Source organism: Bacillus rossius, chromosome 15 (assembly GCF_032445375.1).
Source record: "Bacillus rossius redtenbacheri isolate Brsri chromosome 15, Brsri_v3, whole genome shotgun sequence".
In the NCBI taxonomy this organism is placed as follows: domain Eukaryota; kingdom Metazoa; phylum Arthropoda; class Insecta; order Phasmatodea; family Bacillidae; genus Bacillus; species Bacillus rossius.
In genome coordinates, this window is record NC_086342.1 from 28,688,054 (window position 1) to 28,701,985 (window position 13,932).

At 41.8% G+C, this 13,932-nt stretch overlaps 1 protein-coding gene across 2 annotated transcripts in view; it reads right to left on the bottom strand.

The window, feature by feature from the left end:
• LOC134539707 (inositol hexakisphosphate kinase 1-like) overlaps nucleotides 1–13,932 on the bottom strand; it is a 60,503-nt gene that overhangs the window by 27,801 nt on the left and 18,770 nt on the right. For both annotated transcript variants that reach the window (XM_063381928.1, XM_063381929.1), the window contains exon 2: nucleotides 1,564–1,829. In XM_063381928.1, the coding sequence (XP_063237998.1) occupies nucleotides 1,564–1,752 (189 nt within the window). In that variant the 5' untranslated portion in view covers nucleotides 1,753–1,829. The remainder of the gene's footprint in view (nucleotides 1–1,563; nucleotides 1,830–13,932) is intronic.

Genomic DNA, 13,932 nt, shown 5'->3' on the forward strand with positions numbered 1-13,932 from the left:
TGAATGTGTCTCCAAACACCAAAAATTTTGCAAACTTCTTTAAAATCAAAATTTAAGCACATAAACTCTTGACTTGCCAACTATATAGACAATGTAACTTTTGAGTTACACATTTAGACATTTTAATAAAGTTCACAAACATTACCCCAAATTCCACACAAATTATTTTAGAAAATTTAATCTATTATGGATAAAAATATTTTCTAGGTCTTTTCCAAATGTTGATAGAAGCAGATTAAATATAAATATACACTAAACAAACTAAAAATCACACAATTTGGTTCTAAACAAGGTTGATATTAATACTGATGTTTGAAAACCAGTTACAGCACATTCCAGTTAATATGACTATTCTAAAACACTAAGATTAACTGTAATGCTTACTACTTCAGTGCAGTTAATGTGCTACTGTCCCCAAAAACAATGCAGATGAGAAACTGAAACACAGTACTAATCATGTATTTTTACATGTTCATATTTGTTGGAATGCACTGAATAATCATAAATAATTATATTCCATTTTGTTTATTTTTTCTTGTAACAGTAATTTAAATGTTGAAAGTAAGGAAAAAAACTGACAGGTTCTGCAAGGAACATTCCGACTTCTGACAGCTGAATGTTATAATGAAACTATTGAAATAGTTAACTGATCAAGACTATTCTGGTGCTACACAAATTTCTTTTAATGAAGATTTCTAAGGAAGGAAAGACTACATATTTCAGTCGTAACCATGGTGAAACTTAAGGAAAATTTGTACATAGTTTTTTTTATTTCATGATCCCTAGATTTCAAAACATTTTTTCACAAATTAATTCTACAAATCTTGATTTCGTTCATTAATGGGAAAAATATGCTCAAAAGGGTAGAAATGGGGAATTTGTTTTAGACAAAAAGTCACTAACTCTGTTAACATTAAGGCCTTATGTGTCTATAAATACAGTATGTCCATAAAAGAATGTCCCAGTTATAAATTTTAATAGTATCAACTGTAAGCATATAAGAGTGCTGGCTCAAGGTCCCAAATAAAGAGAAACTTAAAACAGTTTTAGATAAGCATATGCATGAATACTGCTTTCTTGTTTTCGCGCTTGCAGCACCACCTACGCAATATGACAACTCCTGAGCGTGTTATGAAAATTGCGAAGAGTGAATCTCTAATTCCAGTTCAACATGCGCTTTGTTTAAAGTTTAATCACGATCACCCATGTGGCAAAAACATCCACCGATGGTGTAGGCGATTCGAGACCACAGAGCTCTTTTTTCGCTGGTTTCCTCGTTCACCTGACATAACGCCATGAATTTTTTTTTTCCTTTTCCATAGTTGAGACACAGAATTGAAGAGGCTGTTGCTACCATTACTCCGGACTTGTTAACAAAGTGTGTGAAGAATCGGACTTGAGGTTGGATGTGTGCCGTATAACTGAAGGTGCACACGTTGAGCATGTTGGTTCACCTTGCTAGTAGTCTAAATGAAACTGGGGCAGTTCTTGTACGGACATGCTGCACAAGGTCCGGGATGGAAGTATTGGCTGGAGCAGCTGGCAGCCGCGCGGGGCACATACCTGGTTGTTGAGAGGGAAGAGCGCTACCTCGTGGTCGCGGTCCGCGCACAGCCGGCGGCCCGACGCCAGGTCGCAGCAGCAGGCGGCGGCGTGGTGGTTGTGGTGGTTGTGGTGGTTGTGGTGGTGGTGGTGGTTGCTCTGCTCGAGGGCGTCATCTCCCATGCCCCAGCTTCCCGCCAGGAGCACCATGCCAGCGCCCGAGCCTCCTCGCAGCCGGTCGCCGAACAGGAGGGCAACTCCCACGTCTGCAGCCTCCGTCACGTCACCTGCGCCCAACAACCATGCCCGCTTAACTTACATCCGTCCTGTACGGCGATCACGTGACATGCGGCGGTCCGTTAAAACCTTGTGACATGCGGCCAATCAGATGGCCCGAAAAATTCCGTCCGAGCGTTAAAAACCTTGCGAAGCATTAACTTTCGAACGGATGGAATTATAACCTCAAAAATGTCTGAACAGCACAGCCTTTATAGTAATTTTTTTGACGTGACAACGTCTAATAAATCAATGGACGCCGGCTGCACGCACGAAAAAGTTTCCCGTTACGCACATTGTCCCGTTGCGCTGTGTCCCGTTACGTTCATTGTACGCTTGCGTCGTATCTATCTCTCTTCCACTCGATTGGAACAACCATCGATTTGACGTTTTCGAGGCACATTAAACTTGAAACACCCCCATTCGTTTCCTACTTTTCCTATAATCGACCTATCCTTAACAGAATAACACAGATTGGAAGAAGTTAAATAGCAAACATGTATAAAAGTTATAGTTAAAATAATCACTTCGTTATAGTAAAACATAATTCAATTATTGAGTGCAAATAAAAGTAAATTAATCATTTTAACTGTAAATTTCATTTCACTCCTCCTTTGTATCCATACAAAATAGTTATAATTCAATAAAAATTATTCAATTTTATTCATAAAAGTATGCAATCATTTCATCAATGTTTTTTTTATGACGTCACGTTAAATCATCGTCCGTAAACCGACTTTACTGACAACCAATTTTTTTTTATTGTTTATTTGTTTAGATGCTTCCCCTATTGTGACTAACTTACTTGAGATACGAAAATTATTAAAAATCTACGGTGACTCGAAATTGTAATTAAATAAATATTTGATTTAGAGTGTGTGCCTAGCGTACATAATAGTCAGACTTGTAAACCTTTACAAGAGAAATGTTTCCAAAAATTTAAACCTAAAAGTTGGCATATTAAGACGGTAGTGAGGATCATTGTAAATAGCTCGGCTTGTTGAGGGGCGGATGGATAGTGGCCCGTCTACAATAGTCCGAACCTGTGGACGGTCCGTGTCATTATCTACTGATATCTAAAGTAGTCACCAGGGCGCAGTAAATATAGAACGCCAAAATTATCGAATGTCTATTGTTTTTGTTTACTATTTTCATGCTTTGTAAATATGTACGCAGCTAAACTTTGAAATTTTAGTTAACTTGTGAAATTTTTGAAATATTTAGTTATTCTGCAAGGCAAAAGTAAACTCTAATAAATGTCCGTTATTTTTTGTTTACCTTTTGAAACGGGAACCGTTAACAGCAAATATCACGAGTGTTCATTCTTCTATGCTACCAAACCAAAGGGCAGAGATTAGGACAAAACGTTCAAGTAGACCAATGTATTCGTACCATCGCCCACACCACGCATGACGTCAGAGGGTCGCGTGGGCCAATCAGTGATCAGTGTCCGTCGAACACAGTTCAGGACATTGCAATTTATTGTAGACGGGCCTTAGCGGTCATGACGCGAAGGATCATTGTTGAGTCCAGCTTAACTTCATGCTTTTTGAAGGACGAACGGATGTATTTATAACCTCCAAATGTCAGCCAGGTTTTTGCTTGTCAAATATTATCACATAAGGTTTTGAAGTTTGTTTGGTTGTTTAGCTACTTCCATAATTATTATTTAACTTAAGTTTGGACATATTTTAAAGGCTGCTGATTACGCATGGAATAACTCTGGAAATGTTTAAATAAATAGCAGAGTGTAAACATTGAATTTAGTCAATAATTAGTGCCGATAACATTATTTAATGCTATGATGAATAAATACAAAATTAAAATGCTGTCATTAGACTACAGTAATATGCATGACAGCAATAATAGTGCCAACTGCTTGCACTGCCTCATTGAAGACACAATCATCAGGTTTCAGCAATTGGATCCGTGCAATATAATCACGGGCAGTGCATGTATCCGTGTCAGCGACAACTATATACTGTTTAGGACAACTAAGAAATCTGAGCGGTAACATGCATGACAGCAAAAATAGCGCCAACTGCTTGCACTGGCTCATTGAAGACACGATAATCAGGTTTCAGAAAAAGGATCCGTGCAATATAATCACGGGCAGTGCATGTATCCGTGTTAGCGACAACTATATACTGTTTAGGACAACTAATAAAAATCTGAGCGGTAACATGCATGACAGCAATAATAGTGCCAACTGCTTGCACTGCCTCATTGAAGACACAATCATCAGGTTTCAGCAATTGGATCCGTGCAATATAATCACGGGCAGTGCATGTATCCGTGTTAGCGACAACTATATACTGTTTAGGACAACTATGAAATCTAAGCGGTAACATGCATGACAGCAATAATGGCGCCAACTGCTTGCACTGGCTCATTGAAGACACGATAATCAGGTTTCAGAAAAAGGATCCGTGCAATATAATTACGGGCAGTGCATGTATCCGTGTTAGCGACAACTATATACTGTTTAGGACAACTAATAAAAATCTGAGCGGTAACATGCATGACAGCAATAATTGTGCCAACTGCTTGCACTGCCTCATTGAAGACACGATCATCAGGTTTCAGCAATTGGATCCGTGCAATATAATCACGGGCAGTGCATGTATCCGTGTTAGCGACAACTATATACTGTTTAGGACAACTATGAAATCTAAGCGGTAACATGCATGACAGCAATAATGGCGCCAACTGCTTGCACTGCCTCATTGAAGACACAATCATCAGGTTTCAGCAATTGGATCCGTGCAATATAATCACGGGCAGTGCATGTATCCGTGTTAGCGACAACTATATACTGTTTAGGACAACTAATAAAAATCTGAGCGGTAACATGCATGACAGCAATAATAGTGCCAACTGCTTGCACTGCCTCATTGAAGACACAATCATCAGGTTTCAGCAATTGGATCCGTGCAATATAATCACGGGCAGTGCATGTATCCGTGTCAGCGACAACTATATACTGTTTAGGACAACTAAGAAATCTGAGCGGTAACATGCATGACAGCAAAAATAGCGCCAACTGCTTGCACTGCCTCATTGAAGACACGATAATCAGGTTTCAGAAAAAGGATTCGTGCAATATAATTACGGGCAGTGCATGTATCCGTGTTAGCGACAACTATATACTGTATAGGACAACTAATAAAAATCTGAACGGTAACATGCATGACAGCAATAATTGTGCCAACTGCTTGCACTGCCTCATTGAAGACACAATCATCAGGTTTCAGCAATTGGATCCGTGCAATATAATCACGGGCAGTGCATGTATCCGTGTCAGCGACAACTATATACCGTTTAGGACAACTATGAAATCTGAGCGGTAACATGCATGACAGCAAAAATAGCGCCAACTGCTTGCACTGTCTCATTGAAGACACGATCAGGTTTCAGCAATTGGATCCGTGCAATATAATCACGGGCAGTGCATGTATCCGTGTCAGCGACAACTATATACCGTTTAGGACAACTATGAAATCTGAGCGGTAACATGCATGACAGCAAAAATAGCGCCAACTGCTTGCACTGTCTCATTGAAGACACGATCAGGTTTCAGCAATTGGATCCGTGCAATATAATCACGGGCAGTGCATGTATCCGTGTCAGCGACAACTATATACCGTTTAGGACAACTATGAAATCTGAGCGGTAACATGCATGACAGCAAAAATAGCGCCAACTGCTTGCACTGCCTCATTGAAGACACAATCATCAGGTTTCAGCAATTGGATCCGTGCAATATAATCACGGGCAGTGCATGTATCCGTGTTAGCGACAACTATATACTGTTTAGGACAACTATGAAATCTAAGCGGTAACATGCATGACAGCAATAATGGCGCCAACTGCTTGCACTGCCTCATTGAAGACACAATCATCAGGTTTCAGCAATTGGATCCGTGCAATATAATCACGGGCAGTGCATGTATCCGTGTTAGCGACACTAATAAAAATCTGAGCGGTAACATGCATGACAGCAATAATAGTGCCAACTGCTTGCACTGCCTCATTGAAGACACAATCATCAGGTTTCAGCAATTGGATCCGTGCAATATAATCACGGGCAGTGCATGTATCCGTGTCAGCGACAACTATATACTGTTTAGGACAACTAAGAAATCTGAGCGGTAACATGCATGACAGCAAAAATAGCGCCAACTGCTTGCACTGCCTCATTGAAGACACGATAATCAGGTTTCAGAAAAAGGATCCGTGCAATATAATTACGGGCAGTGCATGTATCCGTGTTAGCGACAACTATATACTGTTTAGGACAACTAATAAAAATCTGAGCGGTAACATGCATGACAGCAATAATTGTGCCAACTGCTTGCACTGCCTCATTGAAGACACAATCATCAGGTTTCAGCAATTGGATCCGTGCAATATAATCACGGGCAGTGCATGTATCCGTGTTAGCGACAACTATATACTGTTTAGGACAACTATGAAATCTAAGCGGTAACATGCATGACAGCAATAATGGCGCCAACTGCTTGCACTGCCTCATTGAAGACACAATCATCAGGTTTCAGCAATTGGATCCGTGCAATATAATCACGGGCAGTGCATGTATCCGTGTTAGCGACAACTATATACTGTTTAGGACAACTAATAAAAATCTGAGCGGTAACATGCATGACAGCAATAATTGTGCCAACTGCTTGCACTGTCTCATTGAAGACACAATCATCAGGTTTCAGCAATTGGATCCGTGCAATATAATCACGGGCAGTGCATGTATCCGTGTTAGCGACAACTATATACCGTTTAGGACAACTATGAAATCTAAGCGGTAACATGCATGACAGCAAAAATAGCGCCAACTGCTTGCACTGTCTCATTGAAGACACGATCAGGTTTCAGCAATTGGATCCGTGCAATATAATCACGGGCAGTGCATGTATCCGTGTTAGCGACAACTATATACCGTTTAGGACAACTAATAAAAATCTGTGCGGTAACATGCTTGACAGCAAACATAGCGCCAACTGCTTGCACTGCCTCATTGAAGACACTATCATCAGGTTTCAGCAATTGGATCCGTGCAATATAATCACGGGCAGTGCATGTATCCGTGTCAGCGACAACTATATACCGTTTAGGACAACTATGAAATCTGAGCGGTAACATGCATGACAGCAAAAATAGCGCCAACTGCTTGCACTGTCTCATTGAAGACACGATCAGGTTTCAGCAATTGGATCCGTGCAATATAATCACGGGCAGTGCATGTATCCGTGTCAGCGACAACTATATACCGTTTAGGACAACTATGAAATCTGAGCGGTAACATGCATGACAGCAAAAATAGCGCCAACTGCTTGCACTGTCTCATTGAAGACACGATCAGGTTTCAGCAATTGGATCCGTGCAATATAATCACGGGCAGTGCATGTATCCGTGTCAGCGACAACTATATACCGTTTAGGACAACTATGAAATCTGAGCGGTAACATGCATGACAGCAAAAATAGCGCCAACTGCTTGCACTGTCTCATTGAAGACACGATCAGGTTTCAGCAATTGGATCCGTGCAATATAATCACGGGCAGTGCATGTATCCGTGTCAGCGACAACTATATACCGTTTAGGACAACTATGAAATCTGAGCGGTAACATGCATGACAGCAAAAATAGCGCCAACTGCATGCACTGCCTCATTGAAGACACGATCATCAGGTTTCAGCAATTGGATCCGTGCAATATAATCACGGGCAGTGCATGTATCCGTGTTAGCGACAACTATAAACTGTTTAGGACAACTATGAAATCTAAGCGGTAACCATATTAGATGGAGAAAAAAAGATAGAAGTGTTGCGTAAGGCCCTTGGATGCTTTCAAGGATCTTTACCAGGCATCTAACGCCTAAAAATTGTTCTGAAAACGCCTTTATATAAATTATATATTTTTTTAAAGGAAGAATATTTTGGTATGAAGTTAGTTGTAGCCCAATTAGCTTCAGTGGCATATGCTAGACCTGTTTCATTTACAAGCACATCGGCGTGACGACTCGAGGGGACCAGCCCTTAAACAAGCCAGCGGGCTCTTTCTAAAAACGCAGGTTCTTCATTAACCTGCACCAGGCACGCGCAGTGACACCGATCATCGAGCGCAATCGATAGTTATCGCGGCACACATTTATTTTCCTCAGAATCGATTCATTATAAGGTCGACTGCGTCCTCCGACTAACACACCAGGTGAAGTCCGGGAGACAACTTAAAATTTGTTTCGCGGAGCGCCATGCGACACACTGCGACAACACACCACACTCCCTAGCGGTCAGCAGCGGAACTTCTTTCAACACGTCGCTACAATAAGCACACCGGCGGGACACACACGAGAGTCTCTTAAAACACTTAAATATTAATAAAGAAATAAAATTAATGTCGTTTTATTTGAAACTAAAAAAAAAGCAAATGTAAAAATATTATACACAACAAATATTAAACACTATCTACAAGTGCAAGTTACCAACTTAACCATACGTTACAAACACAAACACTAAAATTATAATATTAAAATCAATCAAATCTAACCAAAATAAAAATTATTATAAAAATATAAAGCTAATATTGTCTTTCAAGCGTCCATAAGCTGACACGTAGCGCGCGCCTCAAATTAATGCATAATCTATTATCAGGCAATCAAACCATTTAAAAATTAGTTCACTTTATTTTGGTAGCCACATATTTTATGGTGTGGCATACCAGAAACACTGCATCTCCTTCTCATTTATATAGAGGAGGGAAAAAAATATTTTTATCGCAAAACCAGTATTAATATTTTTGCACTTGTCTTCTACCGAGCATTACGTCGTCAAGTAGTTAAACAATCAGTAAGTTAACCTTCCGCCAGAGTTTCCCTTTTTGCTAGTAGTTATTGGCCCACCCAACAGATAACGTCACATGTAGCGCCAAACACAGTGTATGAGTCGCACCCGCCTTGTTTATGGAGGAGCTACCGGCCTCTGGCGAGACGGGGAGACTCAACTACCGTACACGCGAGCTGGCGAGGGGTATTTGCGGCCGCCCGCGATGGGAAACACTGTGGTCCCGAGACCCCGGCGATGCGCCATTGTTGCGACGAGCCCGCCTCGCCTGCTGCTGCCGTTGCCGCGGATTGAAGAACGGTTCAGGCGAGAGACACTCCTCCAGTCCAAGAATGTGTTTGGCGCGACGCACGTTCAGCGGAATGAAGACCACGGGATCGCGGATCGAAGAGGAGAATGGCATACTTTGGGCGTCGATATGGCCTCTGGTGTAGAGGGGGTCATGGGGGCCAACACCCTCCATAACCCTCTTCTAGAACTAATGCAAGACCAAGAGTTGACATACACTCATCTACTCCAGTCCGCACCTGGTCTTCGAGGTAGTTTCCATTCTATTGTAAAGTATCATTTTACCTTTAGTGCTACCATACTGTGATTTAAAATACAGAAATTATAAATGCGTAAAAGCGGCACACCAGCCAAAACCCTTCGGTCATCAGCCTTCCCCAAAACTCGAAACCGAGCCCGCCATTGTCTATACAAGGACCCAGGAGGGCAACATCCATTCCCCCGCCGCAAAAAGGCTGATGCCACACAATAGTTACGGATTCGTCGCGTGCGTGTACGCGTAATAGTTCCGCGAAGATAAATTCGCAAGAATAATCACACAGGAAAAGTGGACAGCTGTCGGCTGGTTCAACTACAGACCACGGTCACGTCCGCAGCGAAAGACAGCGCAACAAGCCCCTCGAGGTCGCAAGGATGCGCTGAAGGCCGCCAGTGACTCGTCCTTGAGTTGCGTCTGCAATCCTTGTAATTTGTCGGAAGGCCAACAACAATGGCCGACATCCTTTTGATATTCACTTTTTTTAAGGATCCATTTGACTAAAGGGTCCCTTAAGATGTCTCCTAAAGCATCTTGTGCATAACCGAGTGACGGTAAACACATACTTATCACGTTCTTACAAATACGCTGGTTCACAAGTTTGCAAAAAGAATTGTAGTTATTTTAATTACTCTTGTGTCCAGCCAATAAAATTCAGCAGAGTTACCGGTGTCAGAAAATTAACAACTCCAACATTCCAATATTTTGAAGGGAAATAAAACTAAGTTACGCTCTACTAACTTTCTAAATCGTGAAATAAAAATTTCGCCATTTTTTCCAAACGTGTTAAACCACGACGGGCACAAAACCAAACCATTACCTACAATACAACAATCATATTTTGCTAAGCACACGTTTCACGCCTTCCCGTTTCTTCTACGTCGGCCAGCACCTGCAGACACTCGCACACGCTACAGGACGTCCTTCCTGCTCGTTCAGCTGAGTCCGCGCGCCGTTCGAGTCGCCTGCCCCGAGTGCACACACGCTGCCTGCCCCCGCGGCCCGGCGCCGCTCTGGACTCCTTCAGGGCATGTTGGAGGACTACACTGTCAACCTCTCTCTTCCGACGCCTTCCAAAATGGTTTATCAAATAAAGTTGGAGGGTTATGATGTCGCCGAAAACGTCACTAGCGCTGCAATGGACGTTGATCCTTGGTGGGGGGGGGGGGGGGGAGAGAGAGAGAGAGAGAGAGAGCTTGTAATATTTTACTGTCGCTGGCAGGGAGTGTCTGTGGAAGGTTGTCCACTGGGCCGTTTTCACTGGAGTGTTTGTTAAGTTATGTTACTGTAGGTATAATTTACTTTCATTTTAAGTTACAAAATTTTTTATTTAATAATTAAAATGTATATAAATTATTTTACTAAATTAAATAATTATAAACGTGCTTATATTAATACCGAATACGGAGTATTTTTTTTTATTTGATTACATTTAATACTTTACCAACCTAATTTATAATCATCACTCCAGTTATTTTATTATTTTGTTTCTATTAATTATCTGCAAGCAAATTTTAAGTTAGTCTTTTACTACACCAAGAAGGTGTAACATACACTTTTTTTTTCAAAACCCTTCCATAAACAATGATTGTATCCTTAATAATGTTCGCGGGGAAATTGCAACGGTGACGTCATAATCCTAAAAGAGGCTTATCGGAGGCTGTAGACATGGATGCTTAAGCCTCTTCTAGGATTTTGTGATCTTTTTTAGGCAAAAGACTTGAGGTTTTTCGAAATCCTAATTTTTTTTAATTTTTGAGGAAGAAAACGAGGTTTTCCTCAAAACGGTAATCTTTTGAGTCATTTTGAGTCATTTTTGAGTCCAATATGGCCGCCGTGACGTCATAATCCAAGATGGCGGTTCGGCTCCTCGCTCCTCCGCCTGGCGCCTGTGCCAGAACATACTTTTACATACTACTCGCCATCACCAGGGAGCAGTTAGCTACCGACTGTGTATCCTTTGAATATATATACTGTATAGAAGTCGCCAGTCCAGGTTAAAATTTCTAATACGGTTTTGAGGTAGTTGGTTAATTCACCGCCGCAATCGCCACCATCTGTAGAGCATCGACTTGTTGGTGGTCCCTAGCGGGCAAGTGTCGAACTCTTCAAACACCCCTTCCCCCTCCCGTTGAACGACCGTGAGCTGCAGTGAATGATAGGTGAAGGGTGCGGGGAATGACAGCGTGCGACAGTGCTGCGCCCTAACGGGTAAATAACAACTAAGACGATACAGGGCGCTACGGCAGCGCACTGCAGCGGTGAAGTTCCCAAGCTGCTCATCATACGCTTCTGAAAAACGTAGAGTAAATCCTATCCACTCGCGACTTTTATACAGTATATATATTCAAAGGTGTATCCGCCACTGGAGGGAGACTGGTGATGGAGAGACGGCTCATCCCGGGATTGCGACACGCACCAGGGCTGGGGCTCGTCCGCCGCTTGGCGTTGCGAAACAAGCGACCGCCACGGCGCAGCGAACAACAGCAACGTCGGGAGGGAGGAGTTGGAAAGCCAGGCGGCCAGCGATTGTGCACGCCCCTCTCTCTCGCGATTCGCGTCACGGCTGCGCCACGACTCGTCGAGTGGAACGAGGGAGGAGGCGCAGTACGGTGCCATCCAGAAGGGGAAACCTACCATCTATAGGGAAATTCGCAAATTACCAGTGAAGGCGGTATCATTTCTGTAGGTCAGTATGTCAGTAATGTCAGTGTTTTTTAAACAAGTGTTCAAATTTTACTAATTTTTTTTAATCCTCCACCCCTCCCTGAAAAAAATATTTATGTAACCGTCACTGCAGAGTCGGACTTCATAAAATATTTGTTTTCTTTTTTTGCTGTTGTCAAAGTAAAAGGTGGGTTAGGTGAGGAGTTGTTACATAAACCAAATTCTCACTAAATCTCATTCTTATTTGCTATCCGTGAAGGTAAGTTTTCACAAGTTTAAATTATCATAACTAAACAATTAAATGTTTGTTATCTTCGACATTAAAAAATAAACTCTAAAATCGTAAACACCCAGAATTTTTTTTATTACAAGCTACGTAACGCATGATATCACTTCACAGTTTGACATATAAACCTTAGCGAATGTTTTAATTTAGACTTTGGTGTATGCAAAAGTTAGTCTATTGTTTCAAGTATTCCGGAGGCAGGGCCTGCTGGCTGGTCGGCTGACGGTTGACCCCCTGGTCGGGCGCGGTCCATTCACGCAGCGCATACCTGGGAGTATTAGCGCGGCCACGATACCCCCTCCCCCCCGGAGCGCTTTGTCATGGACCTTTCGGTCCATCTGGAGCGTTCCGCGGGCTCCCAGAGGCCGCCGCGTCTAGTCGACCCTGATGAGAAGTGGCCCACACAGGCTGGTGCCAGAGAAAGTGCTCGACACGTCACACACTAACTTCGCGTGAACGCCACAACCCGCTAAGTGAAACCGGAATCAATTATAATAGCCCGTTGCGTCCGCCCGTCATCCGCCGAGCGATTTACAATACTCTGTTCGCCCGAAGGTCATAATATTTTCCCTTATAAATGCTGCCAACAACTGAGAAAAAATAAATTTTGGGGAAAATTCCTCTGTTATAATTAGATGTAAGCTATGCACTTATAACTCATTGAACTAAATATTTTTTTCACTCTCGTGTTTATTTCAAAATTTTCTGAGTTGCCATGTGTAATTAAAAACACTTCTGTGAAAACCAGCGATTTAAAATCAATCTTTAAAATGTTTTCAAAAGTATTTTAAAATAATTAAGGAAACATCTAATGGTATCAACTGTAAACATTGTATAGTGTTGGTTCATGGTCACAAAGAGTAACTGAAACACAAACAGTTTTAAATACGCGCATGCGCGGGTACTGTTTTTTGTTTTGTTTTTTTGCTTTCTCGCTTGCAGCGCTAACGAATGGCTCTTTCCCCAATAAGTAGAGAGTTAAACTAAAAACTTTATTTGGCAACAGGATGGAGCCCCTCACCATTGTAATCTCTTTGTACGAGAGTGGCTGAACGTCGAAGTCCCTGACCGTTGGATTGGTCGTAATGATCGAGACGACAGAGCTCTTTTTTCGCTAACCTCCACGTACACTGACAAAGCCATGCGATTTTTTTCCTTGTGTCATCGTACCGCCGCTACATAATGATTGCCAGAGTTGAGACACAGAATTGAAGAGGCTATTGCTTCCATTACTTCGGACTTGTTAACCAAAGATGTAAATAATGAACATTTGTAAAAAAGAAAAATGGATTAGTTTACCTTCAATTTGATGTATGATTTGTTGTAAATAGGCTAAATTAAACCGTTATAAAACACCATTCAAAATGGGATATTCTTTTATAGACAGCCTATATTTTCGTCTATCCATCCGTCAAAAGCATGGAGTTAGAAATTGTCATAAGACTGCTTGTTTTGGCGTAGTTGAAGTCACTTTCTAACTTCGTTACGAACAATGTGTTCCGCCATAAACATTTAAAGAATGGTACTTGTTAACGCCTGGTGGTGGTTAGTAAGTATGAATTAGGCACAGATTTCCACACAATACAGTCATTCATAACTTTTTCCACAATGCAAACACTGTTGTCAGCCAACGCTTTGGGTTTGCCACTAACATTATAACCCATAAGCTGGACAGAGAGAGGTTTCGTGCAGTATCCATGTAGCAATGCATGCATGACCACTGTAAGATAAATTCATGTATCCCCGGGTTAAAAATAAAA